Source organism: Sturnira hondurensis, unplaced genomic scaffold (genome assembly GCF_014824575.4).
Source record: "Sturnira hondurensis isolate 20B ecotype Veracruz unplaced genomic scaffold, ASM1482457v3 Scaffold0020884, whole genome shotgun sequence".
NCBI lineage: Eukaryota > Metazoa > Chordata > Mammalia > Chiroptera > Phyllostomidae > Sturnira > Sturnira hondurensis.
This window is the reverse complement of record NW_028093515.1, coordinates 1394988-1409103: the sequence shown is the minus strand read 5'-3', so window position 1 is coordinate 1409103 and position 14116 is coordinate 1394988. Positions and strand designations below refer to the sequence as shown.

The 14116-nt window shown below is 47.0% G+C and overlaps 1 protein-coding gene and 1 long non-coding RNA gene across 2 annotated transcripts in view; one reads left to right on the top strand and one right to left on the bottom strand.

The window, feature by feature from the left end:
• Positions 1-8016: 8016 nt before the first annotated feature.
• On the bottom strand, positions 8017-9185 carry LOC118976317 (uncharacterized). The gene is made up of 2 exons (XR_005064250.1): positions 8899-9185; positions 8017-8322 (listed from the first exon to the last, which is right to left on the bottom strand). It is a non-coding gene; the product is annotated as an uncharacterized LOC118976317 (long non-coding RNA).
• Positions 9186-9248: 63 nt separating this feature from the next.
• The window catches only part of LOC118976316 (zinc finger protein 383), a 31424-nt gene continuing 26556 nt past the window's right edge, over positions 9249-14116 (top strand). The window contains exons 1-2 of the mRNA XM_037030750.1: positions 9249-9573; positions 10370-10431. Of these exons, the coding sequence (XP_036886645.1) occupies positions 10405-10431 (27 nt within the window). The 5' untranslated portion in view covers positions 9249-9573; positions 10370-10404. The remainder of the gene's footprint in view (positions 9574-10369; positions 10432-14116) is intronic.

Here is a 14116-nt window from a genome sequence, read left to right as displayed (position 1 = left end):
AGTATTTCTATATTACTGCAAGTTTACTGGGCTGCCTTCGTGACTCTGGGCAGGTGTGGCCCCATGTCCTGGAGTCAATCATCTCCAAGCTCCCACGCAGGCGCTGTAACTCAGGGGACCTGCCCCTCAGTTACATCTTGGGAGGGAGAGTGACTTCATCTCCCTGGCTCCAAGTCTGGCCACAGCCACTTAACATATCCAAGTGACCCGCCAAAGGCTATAGATATGTTAAATGACCCTGCCAGGGATTAGCTGCAAGGCTGTGGCTGTACAAAACAGCCCTGCATGTTCCTGCTCCATGTGCCCCTCCCCCCAACCACCCCTGGGGGGGGGCGGGAAGGGGTGAGGACATCTTATATGTCTCTCCAATAATTCCTAGACACTTTGAGTTCTGGACCCCATTCCAAATCCCTATTTGGGGCCCCCCTCTTGGCTGCACCCTGTATCATTGGCATTTGTAGAAAATCCAATTATCAGCCCTGGCTGGTGTAGCTCAGAGGATTGACATGGGCTGTGGACCAAAGGGTTGCTGGTTCAGTTCCCACTCAGGGCACAAGTGTGGGTTGCTGGCCTGGTCCCCGGGAGGGGGTATGGGAGAGGGAACCACACACTGATGTTTCTCTCCCTCTCTGTCTCTAAAGATAAATAAATAAAATCTTTAAAAATAAAAAATCCAATCACTGTACCTCAAATGGATCTAAAGGAACTGGGAAGTGTCCTCAGGACCCATGGGATAGTTTTTCTGGGCTCTATTTTAGACAGATAGAACATTTGCTATACACATTATGAGCTACAAAAGAAGTTTTCCAGTGATACTGTTTACTCCATGAAATTATCTTTTAGGACTCCAGTTTTAGTTCATGTGCCTGTTAAAGTACAGTATAGGTAATTAAGCTCCCATAGGTAAGATTGATTTCTGATTGGGTCCAAGCCATACCTGTTTGCCTGGAACAAAGCTTCCCACTTTTGTGGCTGTGGTCTTTTTTCCTGTGCAGTAGTTCATCAGAACTATAAAAGATCATCTTTTATTGATTTACTAGAAAGGAAAGAACATTTCTGGGCCTGGATAACTTGTCTGTTCAGTGCCACCTGCCTCGTTGTGGGATTGGCGAGATGATTTCCTCTAGAATGCCCTGGAATTTTGATAATTGCCACTTGTTTTGGTTCCTGCGTGGAATCGAATGATTCTGCAACTAGTTTTTCGTGTTTCCAGGGGCTGCCCTAAGGAAATTCAGAAGCCTTGCTGCTTCTGTAACCAGACAGCCTGGGGTCCGGTGCTTTCTGCCGTGTACAAGCACAACACAAGGATTTATGGGGAAGGAAAGAGGTGTTGATTAAAGGGGTACCCGATGTGAGAGGAGGGGGCTGAGAGCATTCCTTCTCCAAGCTAACCCCTTCTGCAAAACAGAAATTCTCAGGTGCCCAGAAAGACTAAAGTCCAAACCCATGCCCAGAGGTTCCCCATCATTCCTTCTCTGTCCTCGGTGCAGGTTTGGGGGTTTTAGCATCGCCATCACCTTGTGCAGTCCTCTCTGCTTCCCGGGGTCTGGAGTGCACTGCCAGATCACTCCGGATGGTCGTGCAGGGGAAGCTCCATCCATGGGGTCTTGGCTGCTGCGGCTGCCTACACCCCTGGGGCCAAGTAACTTTCCCAGCTCACGCCTCCATGTGCTGCTTTCAGGGCAAGAGAACAGGAGAAGACCAGGGCCCGTGTGGTGTGTTTCAGTGTCCCGAGGGCTGGTGCTCAGCGGTGTACGTCCTGGAGTAGGACTCCCCGGCCTGCCAGCTGCCTTTCAACCAGGGGGGGCCTAAGCCCCAAGAAGGCTTGGCATCTGCTTGTCCCACTGTAACAGGGTGCAGCCAAGAGGGGGGCCCCAAATAGGGATTTGAAATGGGGTCCAGAGCTCAGGGTGTCTAGGAAATATTAGAAAAAGATATATATAAGATGTCCTCACCTCTTCCCCCCACAGGTGTGAGTTGGGGGAAGGGACAAATGGAGCAGGGCCACCGAGAGCTGTTTGGCTTCACAGCTAACCTCTGGTGTGGTCATTTAACATATCTATAACATTTAACTGGTTGCATAGATAATTTAAATAGCTGTGGCCATGCTTTGAGCCAGGGGGATGGGAGTGACTTCCACCCAAGATGTAAATGGGAGGCAACTCCCCCTGTTTACATGGCCTGCATGAGAGCTTGGAGATGATTGGCTCCTTGCCATGGGGCCACGCCTGCCCAGACTCACAATGGCAGCCCAGTAAAGCTGGAAGGATGGCAAGTGTAGCCGATTGTAGGAGTTGGAAGTGGGGCTGCAGAGGAAGATTGGCCCAGGGATTAAAAACCCAGACTCGGCAGCCACTGATGAGGGAGCCGTGCTTCTGCCAGAGTGCAGATCCCTGCAGCTTAGGTGAGAGAGAGTCACACGCAGCTGTGGTAGGGGGAGTACCATATGGCTTTGGTAGAGTGAAGACCCGCTCGTAGCCACGTGAGGGGGAGAGCCACGTGCTCTGGGAGGGTGGGGACTCCTGCAGCTTGAGTGGAGAGAATCACCTTGCCACTTTGGTTCTCTTTGGTAGAGAACTGCCACTCGGCTTTGCCAGAGTGGCAACCCTCCCCTCCCCGCAGCTTTGCCAAGGGAGATCCACGCAGTTTGCCAGAGTGCAGACCCCCGCAGTTCTGGTGGAGAGAAGAAGCATGTGGTTTTGGCCAGAGTGGGTGTTAGGGTGGGCGGGGATAGGAGGAAGCTCCGGCTGTCCTTTGCCAAGACGGACATCCTCCCAGTGACCTGAGTCTGAGGAAGAGACCACCGATGCTGTATTGCTGCTTTGTTCAGAGGGCACCAATCCCCAGCTCCTACGGAGAGCCAACAAAAATAAAACCCTACGACATTCCCTGCTTGGGTGTGACTTCTCCCGGCCTCATCCTGCAGACCGGGAGAACCTCACCTGGGTGCACAAACCCCAATAAAGCTCTTTATTGCCTATTTTATGGCTGATTGGCATTTCTTTCTCAGCAGAGCCTAAGAAAACCTCTCAGTGGGGACCTCTGCAGCTTTGGGAGAAGAGGACCACATGGCTTTGAGGTGCTCCCTTTGGCCACGTGGCCTGGGAAGCAGGAGAGACTTTGCCTGGAAGAAGGTTGAAAGAGCTCTTTGCCAGTGGACCATGAGAAGGTGCCACATAGCTTTGGATTGATTGGAGATCCTGCCTGGACGGTGACACAGCTGATGGTGCCAGAGGCCTGAAACACAGACGTGTACTTCTTTTCTGGAGTACGGTACCCCGAATCAGGGCAGGGGGAGAAGGAAGCACTGTGCGTGTCTGTGGGTATCCAAAAGGACTTTGATATTTTGGTGAGGATGTTGGGTCATTACTTTAAGTCTGTATAGCATTAAATAAACATTTCCTTTCTTTTTCCCAAATCTCTGGCATGGAGAGACGTCTTTCCTATTTGGTGGGGGACCAAATAATGAACCTGGGGGTCCTTTCGGTAATAGTATATCGTGACTGTTGGGAACAAGAAAAACGGCCTCAGCCCCAAGGAGCCTGAAACCCTAGCAGACACCCTGTAAGTTGATTGCCATCTGTTTAGTTTCAAAATTTCCCTTTCAATTGAGTCAGACCCCACCCTTTTTCTCACGTGTGGGCTCTGTTAGCCAATAATCTGCTTCTGTGCAAACGCTTGCTTGATGGCCTATATATAAGGACTTAGCTGTAAGCACTAGGCGGGAATCCCAGACAAGCCCCCTGTGGGCACCGTGTCTCCGGACACTTTGGGGGATCGCCCCTGCGCAGGTTAAACTTGGCCAATAAATTAACATCTTTGAATCCCTGAAAGTCTCCGACATTTGTTCTCGCGGTTGGTGGATCAAACAGTGACCCTCTTGGCCCTGTGTGTGTGGGTTCGGTAACAGTTTTTGGCATCCCTGGGTGGGCCAGATATTGCCCGGCCTCCGTCCCTGTCCTGAACACCACAAGCACCGCAAGCACTCAAACCAGGGTTGTGAGGCAAGAAAGAGAGAGGTTTCTGTGCATGTTCTGCTTTAAAGGCCCCTCTCAAATTCCCACACACTATGGGAGTGTACAGTTTTTCAACCAATGTGGGCTAATGTTGGGCCATGTTTGTCACCGCTGTTTTTGCTCTTCTTCCGCCTACCGCTTTGTGGAAGGGGGCAGAAGTTCCCCACCCATGCACAGGGGCAAATGCATCTTGACCCGGGGCTGGGCATCCTCCTCCTGCTGTGGCTCGCTGACCTTCACCATACACTGGCAACCTCAGTACAAGCTCCCTCCAGTTGGGTCTCAAGCTGCTGGGCTGCTGGGGCCACACAGGCTGTTTAGTGTTACCTTGGGTCCCAGCCTCTTCCTACAACTCCTCCCCTGCTGAGTTGCACTGAGCTACTCTGTTGCCAGGGCGACAAATGCTGGTTTGTTTACAGTTGCCTCTGGCAGCTTCCTGCCTTCTGTGGCTGTTTCCATCTGCTGCCTTAGCATTTCTCCCCACCCTGTGCCTTCTGGGGCGGGGGCGGTGGGGGGGGGGCAGGCCCNCGTGGGGGGGGGGGGGGGGGGGGGGGGGGCAGCCCCTCATGCTAGGTAGGGGTTCCTCCCTACTCTCCCACAATTTGGCCAGACCCCCCTGTTACAATTTCATAATCCCAAAGTCATGAGCTACACCAAATGCATAGCGACTATCAGTATAAAATTACCTACTATCCAGAGGAAGGGACAAATGGAGTAGGGCCATTGAGAATTGTTTTGCATAGCAAAAGTTTCGCATCTAACTTCTGGAATGGTCATTTAACGTACCTATAACCTTTAACTGGTTTCATAGGTATGTTAAATAGCTGTGGCCATGCTTTGAGCCAGGGAGAAGGGAGTGGCTTCTACCCAGGATGTAACTGAGACTGGTTTCCAGACAGGTGAGAGCTTGGAGTAGATTGGCTCCACGCCATGAGGGTCACACCTGCCCAGACTCGCAATGGCAGCCCAGTAAACTTGTAATAATACGGGAGTCCTGGCAGGTGTAACCAATTGTGGGAGGAGTTGGAAATGGGGCTGCAAAGGAGGACTGGCGCGGGGATTTAAGCGGAGACGTGGCAGTCATTAAGGAGAGTCATGTGGCTTTAGCAGAGTGGGACCCCCTCTTGCCCAGGTGAAAGAGAACCACGCGCTTTGCCAGAATGGGGACCTCTGCAGCCAGGTGAAGAAGAAAGCTTTTGGTCAGAGTGCTGACCCCTGCAGCTTTGGTAAAAGAGCCCCATGCAGCTTTGGGGTGCTCCCTTTGGCCACGTGGCCTGGGAAGCAGGAGAGACTTTGACTGGAAAAATGGGTACAAAGAACTCTTGCCAGTGGACCATGAGAAGGTGCCATGTGACTTTGGATTAACGAGATCCTGCCTGGACGGCGACACAGCTGACAGTTCCAGCGACCTGAAACAGTCGTGTGATTCTTTTCCTGAGATATGGTACCCCGAATTAGAGCAGGGGGGAAGGAAACGCTGTGGGCGTCTGTGGTTATCCTAAAGGACTTTGATACATTAATGGGCACATTGGATCACTACTTTAAGTCTGTATAGCTTTAAATAAATCTTTTCACAAATCTCTGGCATTGAGAGATGTCTTTCCTCTGGCAGCGGACAGACGAGCCCAGTAGGTATTAGTACACCGTCCTTGGGAGGGGCCCTTGTTTTCTGTAGCAGTTTTTGGCATCCCTGGCTGGGCCAAATATTGCCCACCGCCCTGCCCTCCCCCAGGACCTCTGTTCTCTAACACTTTTTCCCCACAGACTGTTTCCTCCTTCATCTCCGTAATGGTTCCACCATACTTTTCCTAAAGAATTCTCATGCAAATTCTGGTCCCAGTCCTATATACTTAATCTACTTACTTTCTACATCCTCTTCCAGTTATGCCAGGTTTACTGAACATTTTAGAGTGGGTATTTTTTTTAATTTTCAGGTATTTTTATATTTTAATGACCATCCTCTTTATTAACATACCTATAACAGCCTATCCTTTATACATACCACTGCCCCTGGTTCTCTCTCAATTAAAGATGACTCTAAATTCTATCTATACCTGAACTGCAACCTGATTTTGGAGAAAAACCTTTGGCTTTCACTCTTTTCCTGATTTTCCTTTGGTTTTGCTCCACAGATTCCTGGTGCCAAATATTATTGAGTAGAAACTTAACACTTGTCCACATCTTTTCTCCTTTCAGCAACTTGAAGTTTTCCCCGGATCCTCAAGAGCCTTCCTTAATTTTACAGACCAGTAACTGTGATATATTTTCGTTTTCTGGGTCAGTTTTCCCGTAAACAAACTGTCCTGATTTTGGCACTTGGGCTTTTCTTCTTGTATCTGCTTGACCTCTACTCTCTTCATGACAGTTCTGTAAGAGGGCGCAGCCAGGGGGCCCCCCAAAGAAGGATTTGTAATGGGGTCCAGAACTCAGGGTGTCCAGCAAATATTAAAAACATGGGATGTCCTCATCCCCACAAGTCTGAGCTGGGGGGATGGGACACATGGAGCAGGGCCATTGAGGTGTTTTGCCTAGCAACAGTTTCCAGGATAACCTCTAGAATGGTCATGGTGGTGTTTTAAGGGACTTTGGGATTTTGATGAAGACATTAAGTCATTACTCTTAAGTCTAACTTTGAATAATTCCCTTCCTTTTCACCAATCTCTAACATGGAGAGCTATAATTCTCTGATGAAGGGAAAGGCAAACCTAGTACAGGCAGACCCCAGAAGGGGAGTCAACTAGGTAACATTGTGGGACCCCCTTCCCTGGTGGCCAATCTGGGAAAACCATGGGAGACCCCATGTGCAGTAGCTTTACAACTACTTGTCACAGTAAAAGCCTGCCAAAACTAGCCAGGAAGGATCCATCCTATAAGAATAGAGTCCCTCCAGCCCATGAGGTCAGTCTCTGCTTGGAGGTGGCCTGCTCCCATGTTCTCTGCTATAAACTCTGGGTGTTCAGTTCAATTCTTTGTCCCAAGTACCAAGAACCTGGTTACCTGTGCCCACCTGTGACAGTTCTGTCTTAAAAGTTTATCATTCAAGATAAACGTCTAGTCTTTCTGACATTATCTTTTCTCCTATTTCTGTAATCTTCTTTAATAAGTTTCACCAGTTCCTAAGGACCCCTTCTCATCTCTGATTAGCAAGGTTCTCATCCTCTAACAAGCTTCTGTCTAGCCTCAACCGTATTAGAAAGTCCTTGGGTTTTTTGGAGTTTGTGGACTTTTCCTTTCTCTAAATTTCACTGAAATTGGAGTTTGCTGTTTTGGTCCCCATTTGTGACTTTGAGTTGTTTCCAAGAGATGAAAGAGTTAAAGATTCACATCTAAGCTGTTACACTGGTTGCACTAGGAACTCTTCTCCCCCCCGCCCCCAAGGTGGGGCAGTCAGAGAACAAACATGGAAGCAGTCATGGAGAGGAATAAAGCAAAACTCTAAATGCTGTAGAGAGGATTTAAATTGTACATATGAAAACAAAATCCCTAAAACAACAGAAGGTGAAGGATCCATAGCCACATGCAAGAAACAGACATTGTTTTATTTTTTAAAAAACATCTGAATCTTTCGTCAGGCCAGGTGGTTTTCTTTTTGCTTCTCCAATAGTCCATTTTAGTCAAATAAAATTGATGGTACAAGCCCTGGTTGGTGTGGCTCAGTGGGTTGAGTGTGGCCTGTGAACCAAAAGGTCACTGGTTCAATTCCCAGTCAGGGCATATGGCCTAGGTTGTGGGCAAGGTCCCCAATAGAGGGTAGAGGCAAGCACACATTGATGTTTCTCTCCCTCTTTCTACCTCCCTTTCCTGCTCTCTAAAAATAAATAAATGACATCTTTAAAAAATTGATGGTACAAAAATATATGCCGCTCAGACAGCCTAGGAACCTGAGTCCCAGATTCCACCAAGAAAAAACCAAAGAGCTGATGGCACCCTGCTGACCCTTGCTAGGATTCCAAGGATGATGTGAGATCAGAGCCCCGGAGGAACGAAGAAGACAACGAGCTAATAGCAAAGGGCAAGTTTATTGAAAGCGGGGTCCCTCTGGAGCAAGGGAGGGGAAGCAGCAGAGCGGAGTTCGCATCCCGGTCATTCTGTGCAGGGTTTTTAAATAAAACCTGCGCACTTTGGGGAAGCAGTCTTGTCTATCTCCAATTGGGTGTCTCCAAACCACGCCATCCAGGCCCCGGAACCTGTCTCCCAATCGTCCACTTGGGTGTTGCCCCACCCGGGTCTGCCTGATCTGATTCCGTTTTGCCGACTCAGGCGTCTCATATGCTGAGTCAGACCACACTGTGAGTAGCCACATGGTCTGGGGAAAAAGAAAACACACCTGATAAGTCCACCACAAAAATATAATCACCCCTCCTCTCTTTATTAAAAAAAGAATGCCTTATTTTTTTTTCTACCAGCTTCCTAAAAATAGAAAAAAGACAAACGAACAACAACAAAAACAAAAACGAGCCGGCACACGCACACTTGAACAACGATGCAGAAGTAGACACCAAGCAACCTAAAAGAAAAAAGTTCACAGGATCCCTCCCCACCTCCCAGCCAATAAAAGGCCTTTCCCTCAACTCCTGGGAGCACACCTGTTCCTCTTCTCAGTCTGGGGGTAGGTTCCCTGACGCACAAGCTCAATAAATCTTTTTCCTGGACTTTTTTTCTTCTTCTTCTGGAGGGACAGAAATGACCATTTCTATCCCTGGGTAGAAATAAAGAGAACCCAGGCCGCAGGTAACACCCCCAGTATCATCTTTTTTTCCAGGTGAAGAAAATGAGGTAACCCTTCCAATTTTGCCTATGGCCTTACACACACTAGGACAATACTCAGAGTACTCCTCTTCCCCACTTCCCCAAGTCAGCTCCCCGCCCGCCCAATACACACACTGCTTGACGCGGGTAACTCGTCCCCTTCAGCACCAGTGTGAGCTCTCCCTGGTGCCATGGGGATCTGAGACTTCCAGGTTTCCGCTCTCAGAGCGGTGCAGGTTCCCCGCCAATGCTCATCCACCGATTAAGACCAAAATGCCAATTTAGTCAGTCTCGAATATTCGCCGAGTGGGATTGTAATTCCTTGAAGAAGCGCAGTTCCACTCATCCCTGTTGGAAAACTCAACGCAGAAAGTCATCTCTGACAATCTTCTACTCGGGTGGACGCCTCACCCTTTCCGGCTCTAGACTACATTTCCCAGAATTCCTTGCGGCTCTAATCAACTTCCGGCGAGAACGGGGTTACCTTTCTTCTCAAGGGACACGTACGATCCTTGGGCTTGGCGGGCTCTAGGAAGGAAGCTTGTCTTCAGGGTGTGGGGTCTGCCTCGTGTGGAAGCCGCACTCCGAGACTGCGGGTGGCCCTCGAACATTGCTGGCAGCAATTTGGAGAGGGAAGCCGGGCTGTGGGCTTGGCCTAGCATTTGCGCTAGCGGAAATCTTAGAGGCGGAGCCAATTTGACCAAACGGATCCCGCTCCGGACTACATTTCCCAGAGGACCCCGTAGGAACCAGGCCGCTTTTTCCCTCGCTGGTGTTGTTTTGGGCCTCCTGGTAGGTGCTGTGCAAGGTGAGCGTTCTCGATCTTTGGGACGCGACTACACTCCTCTGGTGCATCCCTGAGGGTTTGAAGGGACGGTCCGTGCAGGTCCGGAGTCTCAGGCCTGCGTGAGCTGGCCAGACTGGAGTGAAGTGCGGGGATTCCATCTCTACTATTGTGACCTTATGTGACTGGGTGGTACTCTGTCCGGGGATGTGATTGTGTATCTCGTGGTAGGCGTGTCATTGTGACTGGGACCGTGCGAGGAGCTCTGTGTACAGGTGTCAGTCTGGATATATACATTGTAGGTGTGCGATTGCGACAGTATTACGGTACTGTGTGTGTAGGTGTGACTGTGGCCCTGGGGTGGGGCTGTGGTTGTGTGTATTCCTGTAACTTTGTGTGACATTTTGTGGGGAGGTAGTAGAGGGAATGTAGATAATCTGTGATGATGTGGCTGTGATTGTTATCTGAGGGCTGCGTGTTTGTAATTGAGGTTGTATAAATGTAGGCGGCCCTAAGTGTACTGGATGTCTGTGGCTGAAGCTGTGTGAGCAGGATCATGTAACTGTTTGTGGCACTCTCTGAGCAGTGGGAGGGTGCTTGTAGTTGTACCAGGGAGACAGTGTGTTGGTGTGTGAGGCCAGGACAAATTTTGGTCCTGGACAGCAGACTTTTCCAGTTCTAACATTCAGAATGCTCAGCACAGCCTCCACTCCTCTGACCTCTCTCCATGGGTGGTAGGCTTAGGAGACCTGCCTCTGATCTGGGGAGCTGGCATCTCAAGAAAAACCTGGTATCTACTGACTTCTTTCTTCTTCCTCAGCTCTGCTTCTCAGGAGGTCCTCAGAAGAAGGAGAAATGGCTGCCGGCCGAGCCAAATACAAGGTGCATTGGGGTTTCCTATTTGCTCTTTTTCTCCAGGATGGTCTTGTTTAACATATAGGCTCATTAAATGTCCTCTTTGTACAAATTAACACTTAAGAAAATAATGAGAAGCCCTGAGGGCAGACACACACATCTCAGTATACATCCTCATTTTCTACTACATAATGTTTGCATATTAATTTAGGAAATAGCGTGGTTATTTCTGTGTGCTAAGTTTTTGCTTCTTAAACACACACATGTATGCACCATAAAACATGATTATTTTAAAGAATGTGGGAAGTAGGAAGTTAAAAAGAGTATAGCCACTCAATATTTTGATCTATTTCCTTCTAATAAGTTTCCTATGCATATATCGTGTACATTATTTCAACATTGGAATTTTACAGTGTTTACCATTTCATAGCTTATGTTTTCACTAAAAGTTATTTGTTGCTATTATATAGTTTCTTTTTAATTCTTTTAAAAAATTCTGAATATTACTTGCACATACATGCACAAAAATGCTTAAAATATAAGCATATAGTTTAAGAAGTAAGTATAAAGAGAAACTGTATAATAAAAAGTTTTTTAAAAAATATTTTATTGATTATGCCATTTCAGTTGTCCCATTCCCCCCCCTTTCATTCCCCTCCACCCTGCACACCCCCTCCCCCATCATTCCCCCCTTTAGTTTATGTCCAGGTTCTTCAGATTCTATATTTCCCATGCTATTCTTGCCCTCCCCCTGTCTATTTTCTACCTACCATCTATGCTACTTATTCTCTGTACCTTCTCCCCCCTTCTCCTCCTCCCACTCCCCTGTTGCTAACCCTCCATGTGATCTCCATTTCTATGGTTCCGCTCCTGATCTAGCTGTCCTTTTAGTTTGCTTTTGTTTTAGGTGTGGTTGTTAATAACTGTGAGTTTGCTGTCCTTCCACTATTCCTATTTTTATCTTTTTCTTAGATAAGTCCCTTTAACATTTCATATAATAAGGGCTGGGTGATGACGAACTCATTGAACTTGACCTTATCTGAGAAGTACTTTATCTGTCCTTCCATTCTAAATGAAAGCTTTGCTGGATAGAGCAATCTTGGGTGTAGGTCCTTGACTTTCATGACTTAGAATACTTCTTTCCGGCCCCTTCTTGCCTGTAAGGTCTCTTTTGAGAAATCAGCTGATAGCCTTATGGGAACTTTTTTTTGTAGGTAACAGTCTCCTTATCTCTTGAAGCTTTTAGGGTTTTCTCTTCGTCTTTAATCTTGGGTAACTTAATGATGATGTGCCTTGGTGTGTTTCTCTTTGGGTCCAACTTCTTTGGGACTCTTTGAGCTTTCCTGGACTTCTTGGAAGTCTGTTTCCTTTCCCAGATTTGGGAAGTTTTCCTTCATTATTTGTTCAAATAAGTTTTCATTTTCTTGCTCTTCTGCTTTTTCTGGCATCCCTATCATTCAGATGTTTGGAGCATTTGAAGTTGTCCAGGAGGTTCCTAAACCTGTCCTCATTTTTTGAAATTCTTGTTTCTTCATTTTGTTCCAGTTGGATGTTTATTTTTTCTGTTCCAAATCGTTGATTTGAGTTGAGGTTTTCTTCTCTTCATTGTTGGTTCCCTGTATATTTTCCTGTATTTCACTTTGTGTAGCCTTCATTTCTTCCTTCGTTTTGTGACAGAAGTCAATCACACCTGTAAGTATCCTGATTAATAGTGTTTTGAACTCTGCATCAGATAGAATGTCTCTCTTCTCATCATTTAGGTCTTTTTCTGGAGTTTTGATCTGTTCTTTCATTTGGGCCATATTTCTTTGTCTACACACACCTGTTCCGTGGTAAGCAGAGGAGCCTTAGGTATTGGCCAGCATAGGGCAGCCCTCTTTGCCGCACTGGGGCACTGTCTGTGGGGGAGGGGTCAGAAAGGCAACAATGCCACTTCCTCGGCTCTCATCCCACTTTCTGTCATATTAAAAATATGAGTATAATTTTTAATCGATCTATGTTAATATGGAAACTTTAAAAATGATGAATAATGAGGGGTTATTTTTTTTTAAATCTAGACAGTCAGTCTTCAGGGACAGAACTTTCTTCTTTTTTTCCTAAAAACTTTATTTTTTTTAAGAGCAGTTTTCGATATACGGCAAACTTGAGAAGAAGGTACAGAGTTTCCTCCACCCATTTGATACATTTGGTGCAACCAGTGAACCTACATTGGCACATTATTATCATCCAAGTTCCATAGTTTACATTCGGGTTTAGTCTTGATATTGTACAGTCTCAGGGTTTGAACACGGGGGTAATGACAGGTACCCACCATTATAGTATCATACAGAGTAGTTTTATCACCATAAAAGTACATCTACTCTTTTCTTTTTTTTCTCCCTCCCTTCTGACTCCTAGCAGTCACTGTTCTTTTACTCTCTCCATGTTTTTGCCTTTTCCAGAAAGTCATAGGTGGAATCCTATAGTATATACAGCTTTTTATATTGGCTTCTTTTATTTCATAGTATGTCTTTTCATGACTCCATAGCACATTTCTTCTTTAACAGTGGATAATATTTTATTGCCTAAATTTACCACAGTTTATTTAACCATTCACTGAGGAATATCTTGGTTGTGCCCAACTTTTGGCAATTGTGAATAAAGCTGTTATAAATATCAGTGCACTAGTGTTGTATGACATTTTCTCAGCTCTTTTGGGAAAATACCAAGGAGCATGATGGCTGGACCACATGGTAAGAGTACGTTTAGTTTTGTAAGAAGCTGCCAACTGTCTTCCAAAGTGCCTGTACCATTTTGCATTCTTACCAGCAATGAATCAGAGTGCCCTTTGCTCCTTGCCAGTATTTGATGTCAGTGTTCTGGATATTGGCTACTCTGATAAGTCTTTGGTGGAGAAATCTGTTACTAAGACACTAAAACATATTTTTCAATGACAGTAGAGAATGTGATACTGGCAAATGAATAAATAGATCACTGACTCAAAATGTTACAGAACAGAGGTCCAAGTGGGGGGGCAATATTTGGACCACCCAGGGACGCCAAAAACTGTTACAGAACAACAGGGGCCAAGGTTTGTTATGTCCGTTGCCCTGTAGGAAAGATGTCTCTCAATGCCAGAAATTTGTGAAAAGGAAAAGAAAGGTTTATTTAAAGCTGTACAGACGTAAAGTAGTGACCCAATGTCCCCATTAAAATATCAAAGTCCTTTAGGATAACCTCCCCCTGCCCTAATTCAGAGTACCATAACTCTGGAAAAGAAGCAGCTGTGTTGCCGTCTTTATCACCAGGTGGGATCTCTAATTAATCCTGAGATCCTGGCAGGATCTCTAATTACTCCTAAGACAGGTGGCACCTTCTGATGGTCTACCGGCAAGAGTTCTTTGTATCCATTTTCCAGGCAAAGTCTCTCCTGCTCCCCAGGCCACGTGGCCAAAGGGAGCAACCCAAAGCCACTGGTCCTCTCCTACCAAAGCTGCAGAGGTCTACACTGTGGTCAAAACTGCATGGCTCTTCTCTCCCCAAAGCTGCGGAAAGGGTAGAATCACCACTCTGCCAAAGCTGAGTGGTGGTTCTCTGCTAAAGCCACATGGCAGTTCCCCCTACTAAAGCTGCGGGGTCCCCACACTGCCAGAAGTGCATGGCTCTCCTCATGGCCACAGCCCCGTGGTCCTCTCTGCAAAGCTGCGCATGGCTCTCTCAATGGCTGCTGAGT